The 27,778-nt window shown below is 35.7% G+C and overlaps 1 protein-coding gene across 2 annotated transcripts; it reads left to right on the forward strand.

Moving 5' to 3' along the window:
- On the forward strand, positions 1–27,778 carry SLC6A15 (solute carrier family 6 member 15). 2 transcript variants are annotated; one of them, XM_009282653.2, is made up of 11 exons: positions 1–475; positions 9,357–9,514; positions 9,983–10,109; positions 12,001–12,182; positions 13,768–13,878; positions 17,492–17,733; positions 17,838–18,030; positions 18,990–19,182; positions 21,959–22,118; positions 24,779–24,941; positions 26,411–27,778. In XM_009282653.2, exons 1-11 carry the CDS (start codon positions 187–189, stop codon positions 26,780–26,782), a joined length of 2,190 nt encoding a protein of 729 aa, XP_009280928.1. In that variant the 5' UTR covers positions 1–186; the 3' UTR covers positions 26,783–27,778. The 2 variants fall into 2 exon arrangements, with proteins under 2 accessions (XP_009280928.1, XP_009280929.1); XM_009282654.2 differs by having other exon boundaries at positions 9,983–10,103; positions 11,995–12,182.

Consider the following 27,778-nt stretch of genomic DNA (forward strand, 5'->3'; position numbering starts at 1 on the left):
TTTCAGTCGAACAAACGTTCAGAAACAGAAGTTCTTACTCTTGATTCCCTGGTATCAAGGACTCATCAGGCACCATCTTCAGTCTATTTCTTCAGTATTTTTGGCCAAGCAGAGGGAGAGCTTTCTTCAGCGCTTGTCCATCTGTCTCAGCTGAACTTGACTTCCTTACTGTTTTTCTCATTACAAATGCCTAAGAACAGCAAGGTAGTGAAAAGAGAACTGGATGATGAGGTCATTGAGTCAGTTAAGGACCTTCTCTCTAATGAAGACTCTTCAGATGATGCCTTTAAGAAGAGTGAACTTATGGTTGATGATCAAGAAGAAAAAGATGTAGATGTTGAAGAAGGCTCAGATGTAGAAGATGAAAGACCTGCTTGGAACAGCAAACTTCAATATATTCTGGCACAAGTTGGATTTTCTGTGGGACTGGGGAATGTGTGGCGATTCCCCTATCTGTGTCAGAAAAATGGTGGAGGTAAGTCTTGTGATAGCTAGTCGTAGCTAAATGATGAAGCCAACCTTTCAGACTTCAAGGTTAGCAGAGATACTCACAGTAAAACCTGTTTCCAGCATGTCAGGTTTTTCTTCTAATTTCTGCCAGATCCTACAAGGAAAAACCCATATTCTCTTTATTTAGAGAGACACATCCGTTGAAGTAAGTAGCAGATTCTTCTAAGATTCCATTTTCTCATTTTAGGGTAGAAAGTTCTTCATATGACCTTAACTAGTGGTCAAACTAGTGGTTAAGCAAAACGCATCTTTATGGAGGAGTTGCATTATTTGGGACCTGATTATTGTTGTGCTAAAGTGTTCTTTATAGTACTTGGACAATAAATCAAGGCATTAAATCTGCATCCACTTTAAAGACCAAAGCAGTATTCAGTCTTTAGTATTTAGTGGTACAAAGCTTCACACTTTTACTTTTTAATTGCCTTTTAGCTCCTGAGCCATTTGATCATAATTTACTTTCTGCAAGAACAACAAAATACTGTAGGAGTGAAAAGGATTTTTTTACTGATAAAGAATAATTTAAATGATAACATTTACATTAAGGGAATACATCTGTTTTGTGCTGTTACATGGTTAACTATTTTCCTAAATAACAAGTTACCTTTCACTTAGAACAATAACATCAAGCTGTTTATTTGTTAGCTGTCCATCTATGGTGTGGAATGTATTTTAAAACTATGAGGCTGGAGACCTTCCTCTATGAATGCAGGATTAGGGCTTTATCCTATGCTATACTGTACCCTACTATACTACATTAATGCACATCCTATTGTAGTTTATTACTTAGCTGAATTCAAAACCAACCTGTCACTTTTTATGATACAAAAAATGAATCTGTACTACAGAATAGAAAATAAAGAACAACATTTGATTCATGCTGGATTTTAAAAGTTGAATGGTAAAACTGATGTAATTGAGGAGTACGGAAATGAGCCTAGAATATAACCAAGAATACAGTTTTGTACTTTACTTGTTTTCTCTCATTCAATTCAAGCAGTAAAAATGGAGTTTATACTTGCAAATATTCCATCTCCACCAGGATAAAAAATTATTTTATATCTAGTGATAAGATTTATTTTCACTCTCATTTAACTTCCTTTTTTTTTTCTCCTTTATTCTGGAGAGAAAGTAATTAAATGGTTGATTTAATGATTTGTTTTCCTCATCTGTAACTGTGATATTAACTGAGAAAACACATTGAATGTAGTTTCTGAAAAAAACATAGTTTTTCAGTGGATGGCAATCTTATCTAGTCTACTAAACACAGTATAGAATTGATCACATACTACTAGTTGAAAAAATTAATAAATTTGTTAATGAACAATTTTTAAAACAAACTGATTTGTAGTTAAAGATGTAGCTATTAAAATGTTTATATTCTGTATCATTTCATCCTAAGTATGGTGTCAAGGTGCAGTCTCAAGGATAATGCGTTACAGCAGTTTGTTTTGTGTAGTTGTGTCCCTTTTGAAAGTCTGTGTTTAATATAGTTAGTTACTAATTTTGCAAACCCATTGGATTCTCCTTTGAACCAACAGAAAAGATCTGTTGGTATGTTCCTTAGGCTGGGGGACTCATACCATCAGGCACTTCTAAAGTTACTCTGCCAGTGAGTGTAAATTTAATTCAGAGCAAATATAAATGTATTCATTAGGAAAAAAACCCCCAACCTTCAGGGATTATGGCACTGCATTAATCAAACTTGAAAAAATAAATACGGAGTCATTTCAGGTTGAAATTAAATGTTTTCCCCTGTGCTGTGATTGCAGGAACTTGGATATATAACATAGTCTGGGGAGACATAATGTTTTCTGCACATGGCTGAGACAAGGATGTATTTGGCTTTTAACAATAATTTTGCACCATTTTAGTGAATTGCAACATTCAGAACAACAGAGAAAAACAAGTGATCGTTAGAGCTAAAGCTTTCTTGGTTTTCAAGTTACTCATAATGCAAGATGGAGAAGGTGACAAAAACATTGAAATGTGTAAAGTACGTTGGTGCCTGTGTATGTGTGTGCAGATGGACAGATAATTCTCACAAGTGCGTAGAAGAATAGGGTAAGGGAGGGAGGGAAAAGTTCAAACGCATGGTAAAAAAAACTACACACATTTTATGAGGTTCCAGTTTTCTGCTATACATACTATTTCATATATGTTTCATTCTAGGTAAAATTAGAGTGGTTTTATGCAACCCATTCTAAATATCTGTGTCAGAACTGTTCTGTAGTCTTTTGCTGAGAAAGCTTTACTATAAATACCTGTTGAAGTCTTGGAGTATAAGGTAAACAGCCTTTCTGTGGATTTTCATTAGAACTGTTTCAGTGGAGTGTATGGCTAGGTCTCCACATTCAGTCTTGTCCAAACATTTTTCATTTTCTTCCCTGTGTTTAAGCAACTTATATCTGACAAATACCATCAGGTGAGGGGACTATATTGAAAAATGGTAAACCAATAAATCTACTCCAAGTTTAAAACAAAAAGAAAGAAAAAAACCATAGTTACTCATTAGTTTCCTTCACAGGTTTCTTCCAACATTAGGTGTTCCAAAGCCATCAGTAAAAGAGAAAGCAAATCCTAACCATGTAGTAATCTTCAAATGTCTTTTTTTTTTAAAAAAAAAACTTCTGTGACATAGACAACAAAAGCAACAAAATAAACATAGAAAAGACACAGAAAAGTTAGCCCAAATAGATGTATATTATTAGAGGGTTTTGTGGAGAAAAAATGGGGTGTTTACTGCTCTGTTTTCTAGAGTAATTGGGTTTGTTTATGGCTATGGCCTGTGGTATGGCAACACTCCTGACTTCAGAGCTCTGTACTGCTTCAGTGAGGTATCTGCGGTACCATCTTTAAAGGTAACTTGCGTATCGCTACACTGCACTGGTACTTGGACGTTCATAGGTATCTCTCCAATCTCTATTTCCAGGTCTGGTCTGTACCGCCTTTGCTTTCTTTCTTGTGATCCTTTAATAGTTTTTCCTGTTGCTTTAATTCATATAAACTCATAAATATTTAGAGTAATATCTTGTATTTTTTATGCTCATTTAAGTTACAGCTAGACTGGGTAGCTCTTTGCTGGCTTTCACACTTGGCTCTTTCCCACAAAAAAGTTTGTCATGAGAAGTGAGAGAAGAGGCTAGTACGCAGCTGGGATGAACTTTGATTGACATTTGGGATGTAGCTGTAATGCAGGAAGTATCAAGGGAAAGAAAAAGGCTGGGAAGAGACTGAGAGCACTCCAGGGTGCTCATTTTCTTGACTTGGGATGAGAGGGAGGGCTCAAAGGAGTTTTAGGCTCTGCAAACGAGGGGCTGAAGGTGTTCAGTAAAGTTTTGAGGAACTGACTATAGATATCTCTGCCTTCTTCACCTCTGTCCTCACCACAGGTCCCCCTTCTCCCTGGTAGGCAATGCCCAGTCCCCATCTGGCACTTAAGGCACCTCTTCCACTCTTTGCAGCGTAACAGATAAAAAAGCTGTTTCTTCCTTGATGCCTCACGAAGGGGATTTGCATTGGAGCTGGGCATACTCTTAACTTAGCTTTAAAGGTTTTTTATATTTATCATTTTTACACTATACAGTTTATTACTCCTTTACTATATGAAGACAAATGTGTGTTTGTTCAGATAGGCACAGTTCCTATATAACAATTTCATAACCTATGTTAGCATGCAGTAGGTTCAAAGCTGCCTCAGCTTCCTATGATTGATAGTGAGCCTTAAAAATAAACCGCTCAGGTCTACCCAGTCTTGCCGTGAGGCTAATAAATAGTGACAAACTATACCTATATTTTCCTGTGGCTCATTGCTATCATCTGGTGAATAGCTTGCACACCTTTCACTTTTTTCAAACAAAGGAATTATTTAAAGTTTATTCTGTTTGGTTGTTGTTTTCCCTTAGGATTAGCAGAAGTAAAATGGTACTTTCACAAATTAGAAGTGACAAAAGCAAACTAAATTAGCTGTTCTGCTAGAATACGTGATATTTGAGTGAGTTTTATTATGAAGACAAGTGAACATAGTTATCTAAGAGGTGCTTCTAGTGTTGCAGATGTTATTGGGAGTTTACAAAGTACTGCACACCTAAAGATTTTGTATTGCATTTTCATGAGCATTAACTTAATTTTCCTGATTTTTTTTTTAAGGTCTTTTTAAGATCTCTGTGAAATAAAAAATAAAAAGAACTGTAAACAATGATAAACAGATAAAAGCTGTGAGTAGCATAGGGAAATCTGTAGCAGATTAGCTTGCCATTATGTTTTGAAAAGATTGACATAGGTAGAGTCACATCATGAGTTTTCACAGTTAAGTAGTCTGGATTTTATACTGAAATAGCTGCAGATTGAACAGTTAATTTCTGTGGTCTTATAAAAAGCAAAGCAGCTATTGCTGAGAAGTGCTGAGGAAATAGTATGTAAACTGTTAAAGGCTGAGTAGTCATTAGAAGCTACAGTCTGATTATCTTAATACAAGTGGAATGGGAGCAAAGAAAGTATTCCCTTGTATTCCAAAACTGAGTATGTATTCAATGGCTTCATTATTTAGCTTTTGATCAATAATTTATAATCAGTGCCTTGAATTCACTGATGACTTCAGTATTATTTTGTGAGTTCTGATTTAAAGTGTATTATCAGCCTCGAAATTTAGTTGTATTTCAGTGTGCTGAAAAGGTCTTATTTTTATTTTGCAAGTGTAATTCTTCATTAAAGCTTATTGTCAGGGGATTTTCATGCTTTAAGCACAGTTTTGTAAATAGGCACACGAACATATGTAAGCTGTGAAAGACTAGTGACAGGAAGACTATTCTATCAGTAGGATAGACTACAAACCTACAGATAAAACATAAAACCTTTTATCAGAGTTCTCCTGATAAAAACAGTTTGTGTTTTGTAATGGTAAATACTTTAACTTAAAGGAGCTTAGTAGACTGTAAACCTATAGTGTTTTGTTGCCCACTTGTCATAACTTTGAAAATGTTAACATTCGACATTGAAAAATAAGTTGATGTTCATCTGAATATCAGCTTCTTGCTAGCTTTCTATTAGTAAGTGTCCAGTAAACTATAAGAACTGGGATGTCTCCTCAAGGCAGTGGTAAAGCTCACCTTCATTGAATAAGAATTAAATCAGGTGCTAGACACTTAATTAAAAACTAGCACAGCAGCTGTTGAAACAAATCTGGAAAGTTAATAGATTTTTCAGGTTACATCAAGAATGGCTAGGAGAAGAAAAGTTGTTCTGTAGTATCAAGATGGTAATAGTTACATCGTCTTGCATTACTGCTTCTGAAATTATTTTCCAACTCTTTAATCATGTCATTTTATGTTATTTTTTTCCCCTTGAGCATTTATAAGAACTTAAATCAAAACCAATGTTGATACTCCATTTCTGTCAATAATGTTGCCAAATGTAGTACATACTGTAATATCAAGAGAGACAATTTACCAGTTATCCCATTACAGTGCTTGGTTAAATAAAAGAATTAAGAAATCAAAGCAGTGCTATGCACAGTATTAACGTTCACCAGTTCCTGAAATCTTTTGTATCTCTGTCATTCGTTCTAGTGAAGAAGGATGAGGTATATTTTTGTAGATTTTTTGTATTTCTTATGAAGTTAAGATGAATTTTTTAATATGAAAGCCAGTGTTTAAGGCCAAAATATGCAAAAAAGTGACTTTACAGTAGAATAATTTTGAAAATCTAGAAAGGAGACCTGGGCATCCTGAACCACACAGAATTGTAATATTCAGAAGGCTGCTTAGCTGGCAGATCTAGCAGACAATGTAACTAATTGTAGGATGCTGTTCAAGGTCAGCATGTATATTTTATTGTTCTAATTCAAATAAAAATGATCCTTATTCAATATTGTAACTCCAAGGACCCATCTTTTCATGCACTGACAAATAGGAGACATGCTGAGCTGTTTCCATAGTGATTCTGTTTTATGATGAAGTGAAGGTACCTTACAGTTCTTTGAAGTATGTCTAGCTTCAAGGGAAGGCTGAAACAAAATACTTGTCTAGAGATGATGTGGTTTCATGTTGACTATAGGGCACAGAAGCCCTTTGCAGCTGTGATATACAGTTGTATAATCCAGCTATGTCCAAACTGTATTGCACTGAAACTCATACGTGCACTATTTTCCATTATGTCCTTCTTTTGGGGAGGGGCACAAGATCAGAAGGGAGCTCAGCAGGTTTGAATGATCAGAAGACCAGCGCTTCAGGTGCTCTGCACAAGCCCTGCAGTACAGAGATGAAGTCTGCTGGCTACCCACGCTGAATTGTAGGGTTGTGTCATGTGTAATGTGATGTGGATTTAACACCACATGTATTTAACTCATTTAGTTGAATCTAACTGATAAATCTTGCAACTTACATTGATACTGCACCATAAAACACCCACGTCAGCCCAGTCTTTAAACATGTGCTTAACTTTGCAGCCTTGTGATTAAGGTTGTGGACTGGGACACTGAAGAGCTGGGTTCAGTTCCTGCTCTAGTGCAGTCGTCCAGTGGGATACAGGGTAAGTCACTTAGGCCCCAATTTTTTTGAGCTGTTTAGGCTTGTCTCTGCTCAGCTATGCAACACCTGTCTAATTAAGACCGCAGGTATCATTTACAGTAGTGTTATACTATTAAAAAAACTATGTACTGTTGGCTTCCAATTAATTGTATGACCAAGTTTTTAAAGATAGTGATGCCAAAGCTTCTCATTTGCAGTATGAATTAACAGCGTACTTCTGTCTCACAGAAATTTTGAGTGAATGTTGATGACAAATCCAGGGTATTTAACGGTATTATTTGTCTATACATTCTTAAGACAGATAGTCCCCCTTATTTTGGAATGTGGTTGTTACTCTCTTCCTCAGTTTTCCTCATGTTTGTTTCCTTCTGTCTCTGTTGTCTCTCTTTTCATAGTAGAAAGTAAGTCCTTTGCGTTCTTTCCGTTATGTGCATGTACAAGATGAACCACAAGAAACACCAAAGTACTGATTGGGAATGTAGCTGCTACCTCAGTAGAAATAATACTTAAGTCTATACTGTGCTGAAATGGGTAGATAGGCCATGATGTTTGGCTCTGTGAGGGAGTATTGTAACCTCAGAACCAGTACATTGTTCAGAGCCTGGCATAGGTTTTGGCCAAATGCTGCTCAAACAATATCATTGCATATCATATTATCATGTCATGAAGACAAAACACAAGGAGCTATTTCATTGCTAACAGTAGCCTGTTAGGTAAATAAGATCAATATTCTTTGTCTGGTCCACCAGTAGTTTTTCTCAGTTTTTCTTTCTTCTTTCTTTTTTCTTACTTTTCTTAGACTCAAGACTGTAGTTACTCCATGCTCAGAATTTTTGTAAGATCTTTGTAATGGAAGGTGATGTCCAATTTGTGTGTAGCAAGTGGACCTAAGTGGGAGTGGATGTTACCAGAAAATCTGAGGCCTCCTGCACAGCTTAGGAAAGTTTAACTTTTCTAAAATAAACTGCATTCCATGAGATAAGGTACCTACTAAGGATATGCAAATGACAGTATAATTTGATAGACTTCTACAAAAGCCCTAGAAAGTTGATGCTGGATGAAGAAACTTAAAGTAGGACTTAGCTGGAGTTGAGGATAAATCCCAAATTGGTTTCTGAACTTTGCTCAGCTTCCCTCTCATCACAGAGATGAATAGATTGATTAGACAACTTAAGAGCTCTTCGTCTAAGCTTCTGAGGTCTTTAGATCTTTGTAGCTTGCTCCAACATGCCGCAGTCTGCATCTCTCAAGTGCTTTTCTTTAGCCTTACAGTGGTTGCAATCAAAAGTCCTAAGCCCTTTCAGTTAGCTGGCCAGCACAGTGCTCTATATTGCAGCATAAGAGCCATGCATTTGAAAATTAGATGCCACGTTGCTAATTGCTGATGCCTAAATGTTTTGTTAGCTCTAGTACTAAATACTTCTCAACAGCAAGGAGGAAGTTAGGCTCTGAACTTGTCAGTGCGCTTAGCGTATGGATATATTTGCTTGCAATTAGTTTCACTGAAATAAATGGAGATACATTCTGAAGTTAGAATTGTATATGACCACTTCCTGGGAACAAGACCTTGAAAAAAGGAATTGTTTTACATATATATGTCTAAAGGTGAAGTAACAGTTGCATTTTCAAATATGTCTTTAACGAGAGTTTGTGAATACTGCAAGATCTGGATCTAAAATACTCCATTTCATTTCCACCTCATGTCTCTAGTCTCTGTCTGGAGCCTGGTAGAAATGGGCTGATAGAGTTTATATATCTGTATATATATGCTTAGCTGGATAGAATCATTATTCTGTACATTGTGAAATCCCCTTTCTGAGCATCTGAGGTGCACATGGAGAAATGAACAGTATGGTCTTCTGAAACTGCTTAAGATGGGATGAAACTCAGAATGTTGTATGCACAGTATTTTCTGTATTTCCTTTATAAATTCAGTCTTGCTGCTCTGTTACAAGTCAAGGTGTAGAGTTTTTTAAGAAATGTTGATTCAGCTCCTGATTGCATCACTATATTTCTAAAAAGTTTCATCAAATGCCCAAAATTTCGCACAAGTGAACAACTAGATTAGGTAATAACTCACTTTCAGTAAGTTTTGCATCAAAATGTTACAGTGCTTTAGAAATTCGATGTCTCTGGGCTTTTCATATCTTACAAGATGTATGGCCAAGATTCAGGTAAAATTAATCTTTGCATGTGATCAAAAAAGCTTTGCAGTGAATGACACTAATTCAAACTTGAAGCTATTAGAAGGTTTCACATTTGTTGTGTCAAGTTGTGACTCTTCTCCCTCTCACTCTGATTTATACTTTGTTCCTTTCATAGGTGCCTATCTTGTGCCATACTTAATCCTGCTACTGATAATAGGGATTCCACTCTTTTTCTTGGAGCTTGCCGTGGGGCAGAGGATCCGCCGAGGGAGTATTGGTGTGTGGAATTATATCAGCCCTAAACTTGGAGGAATTGGATTTGCAAGCTGCGTAGTAAGTTTTTAACATTAATTGTGTGATTTACTTTCAGTCTATATGATTTAGACTTTCTGTTTTGCTACAGGAAAAGGCCACTGATTTGTAGCTGGGCTTCAAGGTCAGTTTACGCTGTTTTGGAAGATACTAAATTAGTACATTAAAAAACGTTGATATAGTAGTGTCTGTAAAACCAGTCAAACTTGATTTTGTGATTCTTTCGAAATTAGGAACAAGGGAACAGAGTAGTCTTCTGGAGGAAAAAAGTCTGTAAAAATATAGGTGTTACACGATAAATACAGAGAAAAGTGAAAATTCAGAAAATGCCAGGTACTTCAATGGAGCAAGCCATGCAGTTTTTATTCTGACTTATTTTAGTTAAAATTAGGTTCAGTGGCTGATATCCAGAAATATGCAGAAGTTCAGTAGGGATTTTTTTTTAATTTACAAATGTAGTTAATAAATGTAACTTTTTTTTTTTAATAGGTATGTTTCTTTGTGGCCCTGTACTACAATGTCATTATTGGATGGAGTCTGTTTTACTTTTCCCAGTCTTTTCAGCATCCATTACCATGGGACCAGTGTCCTTTAGTTAAAAATACATCTCATACTTTTAACATCTCATACCTGTAAGTCTATATTAATGTTCTTAAAAATCATATAAAATATATAAAATTTGAGATTTTCAAACAAAAAGGAGAAAAAATACAATTCAAAGATCTATTTGTGGGAAAAAAAGTGTTGTATGCAAAGCTGTTTTTGCATCTTAATAAGATGTCACATTACTTGGAAAAAATACAATAAAGAAACGTAATCTAAAATAAATAGTGATGTTCCTTTCCAAATACAGTATGTCAAGACCGTTTTAAAGAGTAATGAAGTTAAGAGAGTGCTATTTAATGTGTTAAAGGAAAAAAAAATTCTGATTTACTTTTTTTCTGATTTTGATACTGCTTTTTATGTTTATTTGGTGAAAAACAAAAGTGGAAGAAAGATACTTCTACATTTCAATTAGTAGGGTACTTCCTGGCAACAAAGCAAAAAGTGTTACATTACTAACAAAGCAGAAAATGGAAAACTATAAACATCAATGAAATGCATGTAATAAAAGCATTGTTTGCTTTGTAAACCAATAGAAATTAGATAATTGGGCATTGGTTTGTTGCTATAATGAGATGGTCTCAAATGGACATACTACGCAACAGCATTAAAAGTTCCTTATCCCTTGGTTTTGGTTATCTCATAATAGTTACGCACTTTGCATTATCCTTGCTCTTGAAATATGAAATACTTCTTTTTATTTCAGATCTTAAATTTTCTTTAATTACCTTTTGTGGTTTTTTACCCCTTTAATAAAAAACATAACCAGGGATATCTGAAAAGTTGTACAATGTTTTTATGGTGTCTTTGCCAGAGTTGCTTGCTTCAGTTGTTTAAAATAATCAGTATTTGTGAATGTTGGCACACAGTCAAATTGACTGTATTCCACAAGCTATTGTCCATTAATCGAGCCACAGCATTTGTTTACGTACTCTTATCCTGCCTAAATATTAAGATATAGTGTGTCAGCCTAACTTCAGCAGAGGTCATCTGAACTAAGCTTAAACAAGAGAAGTATTATATTTGATAACATCCTATCATTTTTGACAGTTTATTTCAGTGAAGATCTGACACCTGTTATAGGTTTCTTAAAATTAGTGTATTTTTCCCTTCTTTTCATTAACTAACCTTCACTCAGGACCTAGCTTAGAGATATGACTGATTGTCAGATATAAATAATTTATAAAAAGGTTAAGTACATATTTTATTTGAAGAATTCTTTCTGTTTATATCTGTAATATGTCTAGATACACACAACTTCTTAAACTGTCCAGTAACGTGAATAAAGCAGGATTACAGTATAATCAATCACTTCTGGAATACACATAGCAACTTTCATTTAACATAGCTGTGTAGGAGCCATTTTTTTCTGTTCTCATCACTTTGGTATCATTATGTTATTATTTTATCATTTCTAATAGTAATTAAGTGCCTATTGATTTGTGTTCTATCAAAGCAGACACAATTGAGAATTTGTTTTCCATATATTTTCAAAATTAATGTAATTCAGTGTTCAATTTGAGAGAGAGATACTTTTCATAGTACGTAAGTCACAATATCATATGTAGGTAAATCTACTCTTATGTGTGATAAATGAAATGTATGTCTTCGTCTAGGCCTGCCTACTATTTAGTACTTAAGTGAAAATTAAATTTTGCTTAAGACTCAAATTGACCATATGCAGAGGAATACATTATCCCAAAAGGTTGTTTTACAAAGATTTTTCCAGAACATTTCACTGATAGCAGTCACTTTTTCTTTTAGCGAATGTCTTAAGACTCTTTGTGAGTTTAGTTTCTCAGTAAATGATGACAGCACAATTGCAAATATTGCGAATTGGTAGAAATGTTGGGAAAATACTTCTGTCTTGAACCCATTCTTTACCTGCTGACATCTCTTTACAGTTGTGGAGCCAGAGTGTGAAAAAAGTTCTGCAACCACTTATTACTGGTACAGAGAAGCGCTGAACATTTCCAGCTCTCTGTCAGAGAGTGGGGGTTTAAATTGGAAGATGACTATCTGCTTGCTGGCTGCCTGGGTCATGGTATGCCTAGCCATGATCAAAGGCATTCAGTCTTCAGGCAAAGTGAGTGTACTGTTTACCTAAATGACCGTGTTTTACTTTGAAACATTTCACAACATTTTTGTTCACCACACCCTCTCATGAAATCTGTAGGAGCAGGTTAGAAGCTGTGAGTCACCCCGGTATTTGTATAATCTCAAGTAGAGGAATGTTAGTAGTTAAGCATTAAAACTGTAGTAATTTTAGTGGGAATTGTAGTAATTTAGTGGGAACGGAGATCTGAAGAAGAATCATTTCTGTTCTCATTAACGTAACTGTTGCAGGTAACTGTACCTTAGCTTTGTTGAACTATTAATGCAGCGTAAGTCTGTGTGTTTCTGAATGTCTAAGGAATTAGGTTTCCATGAATACTCACAGTATGATTGCAGTGCACTCAGGTCCTCAAAATTCCTTGGCATTTTGCTTTTTATTGTTACTCTCATTGGTACCCATGCTTCTGTCATTAACACAGCTGCTTTTCAGGATTCTGGATTGTTTCTTTCGACTAATGACTAGCCATCCCTTTGCATCTGAGTCCATCACCTTGTCTTCTTTCCTTTCCATGCAGCCAGCTGGATTGGCTAGTGAATGATTTAGTAGCGCTGTTGATCTCAGTGGGACTTTCAGATAAAAAATGATCTGTTCTAATAGCAAATATATATCTTTGCGATTATAAAGTTTGGCACTGAGGTGAAAACTTCTGTGACCTCTTTAGTGTATTTCATTTAAAGAAACAACTAGTAAGTTTAGCGAGAGAATAATTTTACTAAACTTTAAAGCACAGAGGAGATTTGTTTTCATTCATGATGGAGAATGAAAGATTGTATTTGACTACTAATTTTTTATTTACTCTTTGTATTAGATAAATGAGTCAATCAGTGTGTCAGAAAGGTATTCTGTTATACAAGTGTTTAAGTGATACAGAAGCCCAAAAGTGTTGGGCTTCACAAATGCAGTAGCAAAAGCATGCTGTTTCAGCGTGGAAAGCTGCGGCAGCATTGCACTTCAGGATTCTGACAACTCCGTGGCATTTTGTTTGTCCAGTAGTCAATGCAATATTGCTTTCTAGTTTTTATGACTCAATCCTACTAGATCTTAAATCATTTCCGTAGATCAGAGAATATCCCCAGCTTTTCTTCTGTTTTGGCAGTAAGAATTACTTAGTGGTTTGAATCCATTGGTTTTATACTTTCCACTGACTCTGTCTTCTCTCCTGAAGACAGAATGAGTTTCTGTTCATGCTGCGTATCTTTACCATACTGTGTACTTGAATCAAAGTGCGTTTGTAAAGTGAAGCATTTCTAAAACAGTCTACTTCTGTCATTCTCATTGTCATCTCATTTAATTCATAGTGAATTTCCCTGGAAGCTCAACAGTTTGTTACCAGTTAGTCAACACAATGGCAACTGTATTGTTTTAATACAGTACAGAATTTATTTTACAGTCATGTGATTTTGCTTTCTTCTGCAGAGACAAGGGGAATGGGAAGTGTTCTGCATATTTCTTAGAGTGTATGATTATCAGTTCAGTCATATACTGAGTAACGAATGAAGCTATTGAAAACAAAGTTCGTGGATGTCATGTTAAATTTCTTTTTAATGTTTTCCAGATCATGTATTTTAGTTCCCTTTTTCCTTATGTGGTACTTTTATGCTTTCTGATCAGAGGACTGCTCCTTAATGGGTCAGTGGATGGAATTCGTCACATGTTCACACCTAAGGTATGCGCTTAATTTCTGTTTGCAGTGTATTAAAGTTTCAGTGGCAATTTGACCATTTATGAATGCTCTCATTTAAGCCTATTGTCTTCATAGAACATTTGACCATTTTCCTGTTTGGTTAAATTGCAAAATTGTTGTTGACCTCAGTGACACAGTATCAAGCCCTAAGGCCCAAAGGCTGTAAGTGCTCCAAGGGTCTGTGTAGAGTTACCTCCCTGAGGTGATAAGTTCACAGAGTTAGATGCCTTACGAAGCTAAGCAACTGAAAGTGTTATTTCCAGGATTTAGGACGTTTAGAAAGCTCCAAATACTGAAAAGAGAAGTGACTCTTCAATCTTGCCATTCTCTAGGATTGAAATGCCTAGTTCTGGGATGTCACAGTGAAATGCCTTACCTTGAATGCTGTCATGGATTTATATAATTAACTTGTCCCTTTTGAAAGGGGACAAATTAGTGCTGTTTGCGTAGTAGCCCAAAAGTACAGGAGACCTGTCTTTAATGCTCTGCTCATCTTGTAAAAGTAGTGTAAGTACTCACCACTCAGCTTTCCTTATCATGTTCCGTATGGTTGTCATGCCAAGATAGCAGCAGGTCTAAGCGTACGTTTTTTACTGTCAGCATTTTTACTGGGAATGTGTCTTACAGAACTTTAGATTTTATAATGATGGAGGTGAGGAGGGATGTTACAAATCATTGTTTAGCCTGAAGATCTAAATTCTACCCACAGCCATCTCAAATGCCTGTAGCTGTATCTATACTACAGGAACAGCATGTTTGAGTAGTCAGAGCCATACTTGCTCAGGAATGCATAATGCTAGGCTTCATGAGGTATTATATTATGAAATATACTTTCCAACAAGTGCATTTCATAGTACAGTTGAGCAGAACAGGACTGATGTTTCAAAAATGAAAGCTAAATAATAAGATCATTAAAATCAGTGCACATAGTGGCTAATGCCAGATGACAGGGGTGTTGTCAGTTGTTTTGATTCCAGGTGTTTTGAGTGCGTGGAGAATTGTCATCCTATAAAAATGACCTTTGTTAGCTATCACATTGTTATTTCTTGCATTGTGATACGCAGTCGTGCTCCACTTCACTCGCTGTCACTGCTTTAGAGCTGTGGTTCTGCAGGAACTTGCAGGCTGCTCAGACAAATTTGGGAAATCTGAGGAACAGAGAAATGCAATGCTTATTGACGAACAGGAAGTCTATAGCAGAGGTGGAATACAGGCCTCCTGAAGTTATAATCTGGTTTCTCAACCATAGTATTAATCCTTTGTTTAACGGGAGAAGTACCACTAGATACTGAGGGAAAGTAAACACTGAAACTCCCCTTGAATACCAATACCTCTTCACTCTTCACTATTTCATCTTTTATGAGTTAGACCTAAAATAAGTTGCAGCTGGTGCTTACTTTATAGTTACGTTATAACTTAATCATACAGTTGTTTCAAGTGTTCAGATAAACAATCTTGAAAGAAAAATTGGTTTTAATTTCTTCTACTGGTTTTCAGTACTGTATCTCAAAATTTAAGTTGTGGCTTAAATTTGAGGTTAGGAGGCCTATATGTCACATACAGTATATGTGAATATAAACCTTAAAAAGTATTTTCATTGTAATCTCTGATTGTTTCTGTACTTAAGAACTAATTTGGACTGTAGGTTTGTATGAAACTGCCTTGAAGGAATTCAGACTCGCCCACCTGTTGTTGTTTCCATTCGCTCCATTGTGCTAACAGTTTATTTAGGCAGGCAGACTAAAAAGAATTGCTAAACTGATGTAGGTTGAAAATAATCCAGGTAGATAGACATGAGGGGGGAGAGAGAAACATTTTTTCAGCCTCGATTAGTTCAGCAAACAACCACATTTTGACCACAGACATTGACAACACACTCCCACAGAAGAGTTGTGTCAGCACAGCAGAGGACTGGCACACACATTGGTGCAGGTGTGAGAGCACAGGGCTGATGAAGAAGGGGAGAATTTCTTTCTTTGGCGTGGTTGATGAACAAAGCAGCAATTCTAAATAATAACCTTAATGAAAAACCTAAAGAAAGGTGTATGAAAATCCCAGTGAAGTCAACTACTACAGTGAAACTGTAGGACTGTATGAAGCTTAAATAGAGCGCCCCCAAAATTTCACAGAAAATACCTTGTAATAGCAAATCAGTTACAAGTTTATTTTGAAATGCTAGGCAATGTGTGTCTGAGAACGTACTACCTTTGATGATACAAAAGTATACACCGCAGAAAGCGAGAAGTGTTTCGGTACTTAAACCATTTACAGATTTGGTAAAATTAAGACTATTCCTCGAGCTCCCTCTAGTGGAAAAACTCTAGCATGACTGTGTGATACAGGCAGATTGAACTATGTGCAATAGCTACTTGTGCATTGTAATTATAACAAAAATTATAAGCTAGGAACAAGTTTATCGACATAAACACCTTTTTCCTCAAATATGTTGTATTTTAGCTATATGTAAAAGAATATAGAAGGTATCTGCTACCTGTCTATAATAAATATTATACCTTTATGGGAAATGGGAAGATTTTTCAAAATGTTATCATAACAATAGCAGACTTATTTTTTTTCCCTCAGAGTAAGACAATCAGTCATCTGATGCTGGCATCTATGCTGATGCTTTTTAGTTTTCCTGTTTTCAATAAGCCTAGGGTTTAAACAACAAAAAAAAAAAACAGCAAAAAACCCCAACACATTCACAGAAGTAAGGAAAAAAAACCAGCAAAAACCCCAACACATTCACAGAAGTAAGGTCTTTCACTGTTGAACGGAAGCCCTGAATCAACTTGAGAAAAATCTAGTGTTTAAATTTCACATGTACTTCTCTTTTATGATTCAGTATGTAGAAAGATCTGAGATAGATAGATGGATGACTCATAACTTTAACAAAGACATTTCTTGAAGTATGGTCATCTGAAAGAGCAGTGCAGTTAAATTTTTTGATAAAAGGCTTAGTTGTCCCTCAAATACATGACTCATTTCACTTAGGGTAAGTTTGAGGCATCTAGCTTAAGGGAGATTTGACTCATGGACTATACAGATTGTGGTGGCCAGTGTTTATTTCATATGTTGGATTTTGCTTTACATATTTGCATGTAATAGAATTCCATATCAGCATGTGTATCTCATGGTCCCTTTTTTTTTAAAGTATTAACAAAACAACTGCATTTATAAGAGGGTTGATCATCACAAAATAAATTGTAATTCTAACAACTGATAATACAGTAAAAAAAAAAGACAGTAAATACCATTTAAAAAAAAAAAAGATGGATGTTGTCTCTTATTTCACAGTATAACTAGCTGCTAGTTCAATAATCGTATAGCTCCAGTAGTGTCTCATTGTTTGGAACATACTCTGTTTCTCTTTAAGGATTATATCATAAAAAATCAATAGAAATTCTGACGGATAAGTTCGCTCAACTTTAGGTGTCACATTCAGCTTTCGTTGTATCATAATGAAAATACAGTTGTAGTGGAGTATTAGCATTTTGTGATGTAGGTTGTCTTCCTGTTTTTTTTTTTCTGTTGTCTTTTCTTATAATAGAAATGCATTTTATAGCTGACATATATTATATCTAATTTCAAACAGCTTGAAATAATGCTGGAGCCCAAGGTCTGGAGAGAAGCTGCTACTCAGGTGTTCTTTGCCTTAGGGCTTGGATTTGGTGGAGTCATTGCCTTTTCAAGCTACAACAAGAGAGACAACAACTGCCATTTTGATGCTGTACTGGTGTCCTTCATCAATTTTTTCACTTCTGTGCTGGCAACTTTGGTGGTGTTTGCAGTTCTGGGTTTCAAAGCCAATATCATAAATGAAAAATGTGTTATCCAGTATGAATATCCATTTCTTTTTATTATTATTTTTATGGTATATTTAATTTATGAATTAACACAGATCATCGAGTTTGATTTCTCTGTTTTATTGTGTTTTACAGAAATTCAGAGAAAATTTTAAAACTTTTGAAAATAGGCAATCTGAGCCAGGATATGATCCCACATCATATCAATTTCTCAAGCATTACAGCAGAAGATTACAATTTAGTTTATGACATTATTCAGAAAGTTAAAGAAGAAGAATTTGATTCTCTCGGTCTGAAATCTTGTCAAATTGAAGATGAACTTAACAAGGTGAGAGTCTTAAATACAGAGATTATGAACGGATGAGTATTTGTAAGCCTGAAATAAACAGTGAAGTATACTTACACAGAGTATCAGTACAGTGTACCTATGAGCAGTGCACCTCTGGAGATCCATATGAAAACATGGTTCTGTGCAGGGTCGCATTTCAGCTCACCTGAAGACTTCTGAGTCCAATGTCTTAATATAGTCTTCACTGATTTATAATATATTCTGATCATTGTATCACTCTCCTCAGGATGTTTTAAAGTTCTGTTTTTTAGAAGAGTTGAGCGTGAGGATTTTCCCAAAGACTAAACAGAGGTGTACCTATTCAACATCTCAAACTGATGTTTTCTAATGTTAAGATACAATTACTAAATATAAATACTACTTCACTAGAAAGCAAAAAAGTTATTCTTATTATATAATTGCTTAATGAATATCATCCTGTTTTGAAATCTTTACAGTAAGCCAGATCTGTAAAAGAAGAGATATTTTTCTAGCTTCTTCAGAGGAACGTCCAGTTTTAAACACTGACCTCTATGTAGTTGCACCAGTATCTGAAGCTAAAATGTCAAATCGGTGACTTAGACGTTAAAAGTTTCTATACGATTCCTGCCATTTAAATTTGAAACAAATAGGTATAGAAGTGAAGTCCTTTATATACTTACTGGAGAGAACAGAGTGTATTTTGTAGCAGTCCTGTATAATAGCTCTCATGCAAAATTATCAGTGAAAGAGGAAGTGTGTTGTTCATATCAATCAACTTACAGGTTCTCAGCCAAATCCAGTATTTCAGTAAATAGTGTTAAGTTTGCAGGTTTGGAAGAATCACATATTAGATAGCAGATTCCCACTCTAACTTCAAGATTTAATCAATGACATTGCATGAACATGAAGTCAGACTGTCACGCTAGAAAAAAATTACTGTCCGTGAATAATAACGTGGATTTTTTTCTCACTGACAGGCGGTTCAAGGAACTGGTTTAGCTTTTATTGCCTTTACAGAAGCAATGACCCACTTCCCTGCTTCTCCCTTCTGGTCAGTCATGTTCTTCCTCATGTTGGTAAATTTGGGACTTGGAAGTATGTTTGGAACCATTGAAGGCATCATCACACCCATTGTTGATACCTTCAAAGTCAGGAAGGAAATCCTTACTGGTGAGTTGCACAAACTTTCTTCTCTCACTAGAGCAGTAAGCTAAAAAATTTTTTTTTTGAGACTATGAAGTCTTGTTTTCTGACATGAAAGTTTTCAGTGCTGACATTTTACAGAGCAGTAAATCATTGTATTCCAGACTGTACTTCCATGCACAGGCACATTAATATCTGCAACTAAAACCTTTTCCTGAATGCTACAAGAGCAGGAAGATCCTAGAATTTAAATTTTAATGGAGGATTTCTGTTACAAGTTTCTGTATGGTCAGTCCTTCCAAGCTCTTCCAGAGAATACTTTCCATTCCAGCCTGTGTCACAGATCAGGGAAACAAAGCAAAAGGAAAGAATGAAAACACATTGCAAATTACTACATATTATTCCTACATACGCCAATGAAATCTTAATTTATGATGAAATGTTTATTATGTTAAAAAACAGTACAGTTACTCTCTAAAGGAACGTATTTTTCCCTGTTGAATGCGGAGAGGGTCTTAAACAAGATGTCTGTTTGGTTTTTTTGTTTGTTTGTTTTTTAAATGCCTGAAGTTATGTGAGATGTTTCCTGTTCATGTAGCTCTGATTGTCTTGTAGCAGTTTCTCTTTTTGAGCTAGAACATCAGCATAAAATGTGAAAGTTAGGTTTCTGAAAATCTTCAGGACAGCTGCAAGGGACGCAAATTCGGATTTCATATCAATACCTGTGACTGCAGGGATAGAAAATAAAAAATATAATAAGCTGCTTTAACATTATGTAACTCCATGAAGGAAATAATATATTTTCTAAGAGTTAACCCCTGATGCAGAGCACTGCTCTTTCCTGACTGCTGAGTACTTCAATAATAAGTAATACTTAACAGAAGACAAGTATTTTTTTACTTTGCTAGATCTAAGAATAAAATTCTTCATAAATATTAATCAACTGATTTTCAGAAGTCCTAACCTATTGAGCCCTTGGGGTTGTTTTATTTGTTTGTTTGTTTGTTTTTTAAATTAGCTCTTAAACTCTTACTGAATAACCAGTGTGACATTTAGAAATTAGCTGTTTCCCTAAGTATATATGCAAATACCATGATATATAGTCATTACTCTGGAGTAATGGAGCATTTTACAGTAATTCCTTGTTATTGCATTTGACAAAAAAACCTATTAAGATAAAGGAATGTTCAAGAACTGCCTTTCTCTTGTAATTTTTTTGAGTGTTATGCATGCATGATTTTTGCTAAACTCAGTTGTATTCAAAGGATTACAACTTATAATTAACTTATAAAATTGAAATGCCTGGGTTATACTTCATGCAGTATCAGTGGGATTTAAGAAGGATTATGCCTGCACTAGAATTTGTGCTTAGAAACCACACATCTTCAATTTTTGCAGAAGTGTGAACACATTTGCAACTTTTTGCACCATGGTTCCAGTTCAGTCCCTGTTGAGTTTAGGGAAACCAACTTATATGCTTAAACTTATTTTGTGTTCAGTTCTTTCCAAATTGGAGTCTGCATGTGTATGTGCTGAGTTATGATGAGTATACCTACCAGAGCCTTAGTTTACAACTAAAGATGCATATTTTTGGGGTGTAATGGTAAGACACGATGGGAGAACATAAGAATAGCAAGGATTTCTAAATTCACATACACATGGTTCTGATGGTCTAATCCTTTTCTCAGGATCAGTAATAAAATTCAGTGTGATTAATGAGACTCAGTTTGGGGAGATTTTATCTGTGTTCTGGTTTTGTCACCTTGTGTTAGGAGTTCACATCAATTTGTAATGATCTCTTTAATTCTAAATTTCTATTCTCTGAAAGTCATTATAACAATAGTTACTATGAGGTTGAAAAAAGTGATTGGTCTTATACCCACAGTATTTAAAAACTGTCATTGTCTTCCTTTCACTACTTTAATCAATATTAATTAATTATCTGGGATTTATGCAATGGGTATATTCTGTAAGGATATTTTATACTTCAGCCCAGATTCATTTCACTTAATTTTAGACTGCTTAGGTATATCCTTAGCCTAAGTTTTCAGTGGGGGGAAAAAAAAGGGCACTTCAAGTGAGAAAATCAGTCTTACCGGTGCTCAACATATAATTAATTTCTCAATTTATTGAAATTTGACTTATTTTATGGCTACTTAAGTGTTCAGTCCTATTCTTGATGAATTTAGTAGGGAAAAAAATATATTGAGAATCATTATGTAGGATCAAGCATTCAAGAAATATATTTCGGGTTGTCCCTAAACAAAAAAAGGGGCAGAAATTTTGTTGCTTAGTGCACAAATACAGTTAAGACAGATTCTAATGGAAGTTCATGCTGTGAATGATCTAGGGGAAGCCTATTCAGCCTTTTTATTTTTTAGAATCATAGTCTGAAACTTTGGTTCTTTTCACTTCTAAATTCCAAAAAGTGATCTAGTGACCAAGTAACATCATGTATGATGTTTAGCTTACCAGTTCTGTTTATTTTATCCTTGCATTCACATTAAGTTAAATGTTTAATGAGAAATAGTCACTTGATTAATCTCTGCTGCTTGATCAGGACTGCTGTCGTAAGGCAATTCCAGTAATTCTAATTTCATAACTCTTCTGTTATGTAGGGAATAGGTAGGATTCCTAATATTCTTAAAATTGAGACACCCCCCCCCCCAAAGGAAAATATTCTCAACTTAGATTATTATATGTAATGCATTTTATATCTTTGCTGTTTCAAGCTCTCTTTATTTCCTCTTTGTCTGTGGAACTTTGTTATACTTACAGCTCACGTATCTGTCCTTTATTCCAGTCATCTGCTGCTTGGTAGCATTTTTTATTGGCCTGATTTTTGTGCAGCGCTCTGGAAATTATTTTGTGACGATGTTTGATGACTACTCAGCTACTCTGCCCCTGCTTATTGTGGTCATTCTGGAGAATATTGCAGTCACCCGGATTTATGGAATAGACAAGTAAGCGAAGGAAATGTATCTCCCTATCCATATCAACAGTATTCATTGCAATAATTATTTTAATTACATTGTGGAAAGTATTTGCGATGTACACACAAATACAAGTGAGTAGAAAGTGGGTCAGTCTGGAGGTGAATCTAGTCTGTTTTTAAGAACAGGTTTGGAACAAGGTATACTGCATGAGGACAGTGTAGTGAAACCCAAACAGCAATTGCAACAGATCCAAAGAGAGGAGAATGCAGTAAAAGAGGCAAAATTAGAGAGTTAGAAAGGAGGCTGGATATGCAGGTATGAGGAATTTATATAGAAATAAGACAGCAAGAGAAAGATTTCAAGAAGTAATAACCATGGTCTAAGCAGCAGATGAGGGTGAGTATTCTGACCAGATCGGCAGTATTCCAGGCAGCCTGAGAAAGGAACAAAGCAAACTCTAATGGCAGTAACAATAAGAAAGTTTCAGTTTATGAACTAGATTTAGTTTGGGGTGTTGTAGCAATTAATTGTTCTTTGAATTGGTTTTGAGAGACAAAATAGAGGAAATGAGAGCAAAGAATAGGGTCAAAACTTACTTGAAAGCAGCACAGTTGACAATGAAGTTAAGTGACCTTCTATCAGTGATGGCCGAAGAGGAAAGACCATCAAGTCCCTCTAATTTTTTTATGTCTTATGACCAAAACCACCAGAATGTGTTCACCAAGCGAGATCAGTGTGCCACACTTAAGGAATAGAACAGTTTGTATCAAAAATAACTCATGCCATCCACAGATAAAACAGACTATGCTATACTAGCATGTTGAAGTAATTTAAACATCTGTGATTCCTTTGCATGTACAAAGGGTGACATAGAATGGGTGGGTTTTAATTTGAATTTTCACTTGTTCGATCTGAGTAATTGGCCAGTCCCTCATCATAATGAAATAAATCTGTAATAAGAAAATTTAATTTTATAGTATCCAGACATTGTTTCTGGTCTACGCAAGTAGTGCCTGGTCTACTTACTCATTAAGGGATAATTTCCACTTGGGCCACATGTGTAATCCTATAATTGATCACATAGACATGAAAACAACATGTAAATGTTTTTACACATGCAACAAAAGATGAAACAGATGACCTGGATATCAGGTTAGTAATGTCCAGTCAGGTAGAGTTCTACTGTGAAGTGAAGTAGACGTGCCAAAAGTCAGCAACTTAACCTGTGAGGAAGTTGGTGTTTAGGAATAGCTAAAATATGGTAATACTTTGCTTCTGAATCAGAGTGCAGTTGATTCATGTTTTCAGAAGGGGTTCTTACAGGATATAGTGAAAAGTTAACAGCCAAATACCTCATTCATAACGGCCACCTGGATCTCCCTCTGGAGTATTCCTAATATTTCTTCTGATGTATGTTTCTCCAGAATATCCTTCTTCAGGAACCTAGCATTCTCGTTTGCAAAAACTGCCAGAATCAACAACTTCAGGTTGTCATTGGCTGTGATAGCACCAAGGGGTCCTCCTCATAGATGAAGATCCATATATATATCTTATTAGACACATTGTCTTTGATCAGATAGAAAAAAACCAAACATTGCATCCAAAGGGATTACAGTCAAAGATAGAAAAAAGACAACATGTGAATCCCTGTAGCCAAGAAGGAAAATCTGCTATGCTGGAATCAGTACTAAAGGAGCTTGGTAGCTTTTAAAAGAGGATAAGTAGGATGGGGATGATGAAAGACTCTAAAGTGAAGATAATAGATTTATGTTTGACTCAATGAAGAACTGGAGATCCAAGAAAAGAAAAGGCTATCTATAGAGGGCACAATCCATTTGTAAATTCAACTTCTTTTTAATGATATGTTTCACTGCTGTGTAAACAAAGGGTAGAATACCCCAAACTATGCAGTTCAAAAAAAAAATGTTGAGAGTTTATATGACAGTAGCTTCACATGTGTAACTGCTTTGAAAACATACTTACCGCTCTAAGAGCTTTTTTGAGACTCACATTTCAAAAGGGAGTGGGACCATAAGGGAGTTAAAACAGAATCAGTGCTTGTGCACACTCCAAAAGAGTTAATTCTAAAAATATTCTCTTTTTCTACTGGCTCTGGGATCATATACTCCTCCATCAAGAGTACAAAAATAGGAGTTTTGTTCATATCATAACTTGCAATTTTGAGGCACAAGGAGGCAGATTTAAAACTTCACAAAGTTTTATTTCAGCAACTTATATGATGCAAACCATAGCTTATGCATAAAGTTATTTTTTACACTGCAGCACACATGTGGGTTTGAAATTAATTTTGCAGAATCTGTAAGATGTGCTGGTTGTGTATGTCCTCAAAAGTAATGACACATGCCTTAGTAAACAACCCAGTAGACAATATAAGAAGATATAAAAAAGAATCTTATAAAAGAAAGGTGAGTTTAAATATCTTTCCAGCACAGTCCAGCAAGCAGTTTACTAAGTCACTGCACTGTGTAGCCATTCCTTCTGTTCATCTGTTCTGAACTAGTAACACAACCTCTATGTTTCAGCCCATCGAGTAATCTAAACTGCAGCCATTTCTATACATGCATTTTCTCAGTGTGTCTGTTCCCTCAAATCAGGTGCTATGTATCAATTATAGTACTTGAAATCTCAGTATACGCACTAACAGTATCATTTTTTTCCTTTCACAGATTTATGGAGGATCTGAAGGATATGCTTGGGTTTTCTCCAAGCCAGTATTATTACTACATGTGGAAGTACGTTTCACCTTTAGTATTGTTATGTTTGCTGGTAGCTAGCATTGTCCAAATGGGATTAAGTCCTCCTGGCTACAATGCTTGGATTGAAGATACGGTATGTATATAACAGATGCCATCACCATCATAATGATTATATGTGAAGTATTTCAGAAGTACATGAAAATACAAAAAAATCTGCAATTAGAAATTCAAAATCAGTATAAATAACGATATGGTTGTTTTTATCTCAAGTAACATTAATGTAAAACCAACCATTTTTTAATTTTAGAGTAGTTCTGCTTTAAAATATAACTGCTTGACATAAGCCTTCCTGCTTTTTATGACTTTTAGTTTGTTGATGTATGTTGAAGAATTCGTAAGGGTGGGAGAGATTGTTCACTTCCATTAAATCTTATTTTACTGCAGAAAATAGTCAGGTGATAACACTGAATAAATGATTTCAGATATCACATCAATTTTTTTATGTGGAATTAAATATTGAGATTTAGCCATGTCATAAATTTTCCCCTTTGGGAACACATATCGCATTGTAGGCAACAGCTGCATTAAAACCTGTCTCTGATAAGAATGTTTGATTTGTAAAAAAAAACTTGTCTGTGTGAACTGCAGAGTCAGTGCTGCGCATTGCTCCAAAAAGGTATTCATTCAAGGTAACTCCTAAGAGTTTTGCTAGTTCATAGGCTCATCAGCCGTCAGCTGTTTCTACAGGCTTGTCATGTAAAATATAGGGAGCATAAAATGTCAGAGAAATGAATCTCAGGGACCCTTCTGAATGGACAGTTGTCCAAATTAGCCAGGGGGGAGGAAATTGCAGCAAAGACAGCTGAAGTGTAAATACAGGAGGTTAGCTTTACTGTAGGTAGACAAGACAACCACTACTACTTTCTCGGGATTCTCAGAAAAACACTCTTACCATGTTCGATTCTTGCCCTCAAAAATTAGAAAGAGAAATATCTTACAATACCAAACATACCGTTCCTTTCCGTGTATAAAATTGAATGTTAATTGAGCTACTAGGCAAACAGTCTGTTGGCCAGTGATTCATGGATGCAGTAGAGGTGTGGGGTGCAGTCACTGCCCCAGTAAATGTGTTGTAGTTTGCATGAAGTTTATACAAAGTGGAACAATTCCACAGGGTGATCTGAGACAGTCCTTGTCTAGACCAGCTGTTAGCCTATAGAACAAGGACTTCCTTTCCAGGCACAGTTACAGACACCACTACACACTTGTCTGTTCTGAACATCCTTTAAAAGATCAGGGAACAACTACAGACAAATATAGAAGAAGGCCTAAGGTGAAAATCTTGATTTGGGCTCTACTAGAGTGCTCTGAGCATCTCAGAAACTGTGGGACAGTGTTTTGGTCCTACTCACAGGCAGAAAGATAGTAATCGTACATGTCCACGAGTGTTCAAATTTGAGATCAGTAGTGGTGCCCACACTGTGGGTGCAAGGTGACAAAAAGATGAGTATGTGTTTGAAAACTGCATGCCTTGGTGAGGACTGCAGATGTGCTCTTTTTTAAGTAAATACGTATTAATAGTTTTTCTCTTGGGTTGCTCAGGCTACGGAAGAGTTCCACAGCTATCCAACATGGGGAATGATTGTCTGTATATCGCTGATGGTATTGGCCATACTGCCAGTCCCAATAGTCTTCATGGTGCGCCGTTGCAACCTTATTGATGACAGCTCTGGGAGCTTGGCATCTGTATCCTACAAAAGAGGCCGGATAATAAAGGAACCTGTTAATCTGGAGGGAGATAATACAAGTCTGATTCATGGGAAGAGTCCAAGTGAAGTGCCGTCTCCAAATTTTGGCAAAAACATATATCGAAAACAGACTGGATCACCAACTCTGGATACTGCTCCAAATGGACGTTATGGTATTGGGTACCTGATGGCAGATATGCCTGATATGCCGGAGTCTGATTTGTAACTGCAGAAAAAAAATGCTGTTTGTTTCTCCTCTCTCACTGATCATGGCTCTCCTACAAGAAGTGGTCAGCTTCATTTACTAGGGTGTGATCTCAGGTGCTCCATAGCGACAGTCTTTAAAATGACTGTATGTACAGGTTGAGAAAATGCCTTTTGGATTGATTCTCTTGAGTTTTCATTTGCACTGAAGGGAACACATTCAAAATAAATGGCAGCCTACATCTGCCAGCATAGCCAAGAATTTGATTTTTTTAATTAATTTCGAAATTTAAAGCTTTCTATCTCTGAAGCCCAGGTCTCACTCAAATGATAAAATATTTCTGATGTAGTATCACTGAAAATCCTTTTTTTCTTGCTTTCAGGTTAACTCCCCAGTATTAAAAGTGAGCTCAGAAGTAGTTCACTGAACCCATGTTTGTGCAAACACTTGTATATACCTTATGTAGATATGCTGTACTTATTTTGTTAGCACTGATAATTACTTAGGCTATTAGCTGAGTAAAAAACAAACCTGCAAACTATTTTCTTATGTAATAGCTGTATAGAGCAATAGTATTAGAAAATCAAGGAGTAGACTTACAGGAAGGCGAGGAAAGATTCCCTGTTCACTGGGGACTGCATAAACTGTGGCTGTATATTTTGTGTAAAATATTTGCTTTTTCAGTGTGAAAACAATGTAAGAGTGAGTCACTCTAAGAATCTTAAGGATTGTGCAGATTCTGCATTTTTTTCTATGCTGTGTGCTCAAAAAAGACCTTCTTGATATTTATTGTGGTTACAAGAGTACATATATATTATATTTATATAATATACTTGTAATGTAAATATGTATATTATTCTGTATGTAATCGTTTCAAAAGTTGAAGCAAGATGGCTTTTTTAATTAGTCTCCTTCAGTTTTGCTTCTGTTTTATGCAGATAATTTTTTTCAGTCAGTAACTGTTAAGAACTGTATCGCATTACATTTTAACCTATGAATAAAGAGACTGACAAGGTA

Source organism: Aptenodytes forsteri, unplaced genomic scaffold (genome assembly GCF_000699145.1).
Source record: "Aptenodytes forsteri isolate BGI_AS27 unplaced genomic scaffold, ASM69914v1 Scaffold358, whole genome shotgun sequence".
Lineage (NCBI taxonomy): Eukaryota > Metazoa > Chordata > Aves > Sphenisciformes > Spheniscidae > Aptenodytes > Aptenodytes forsteri.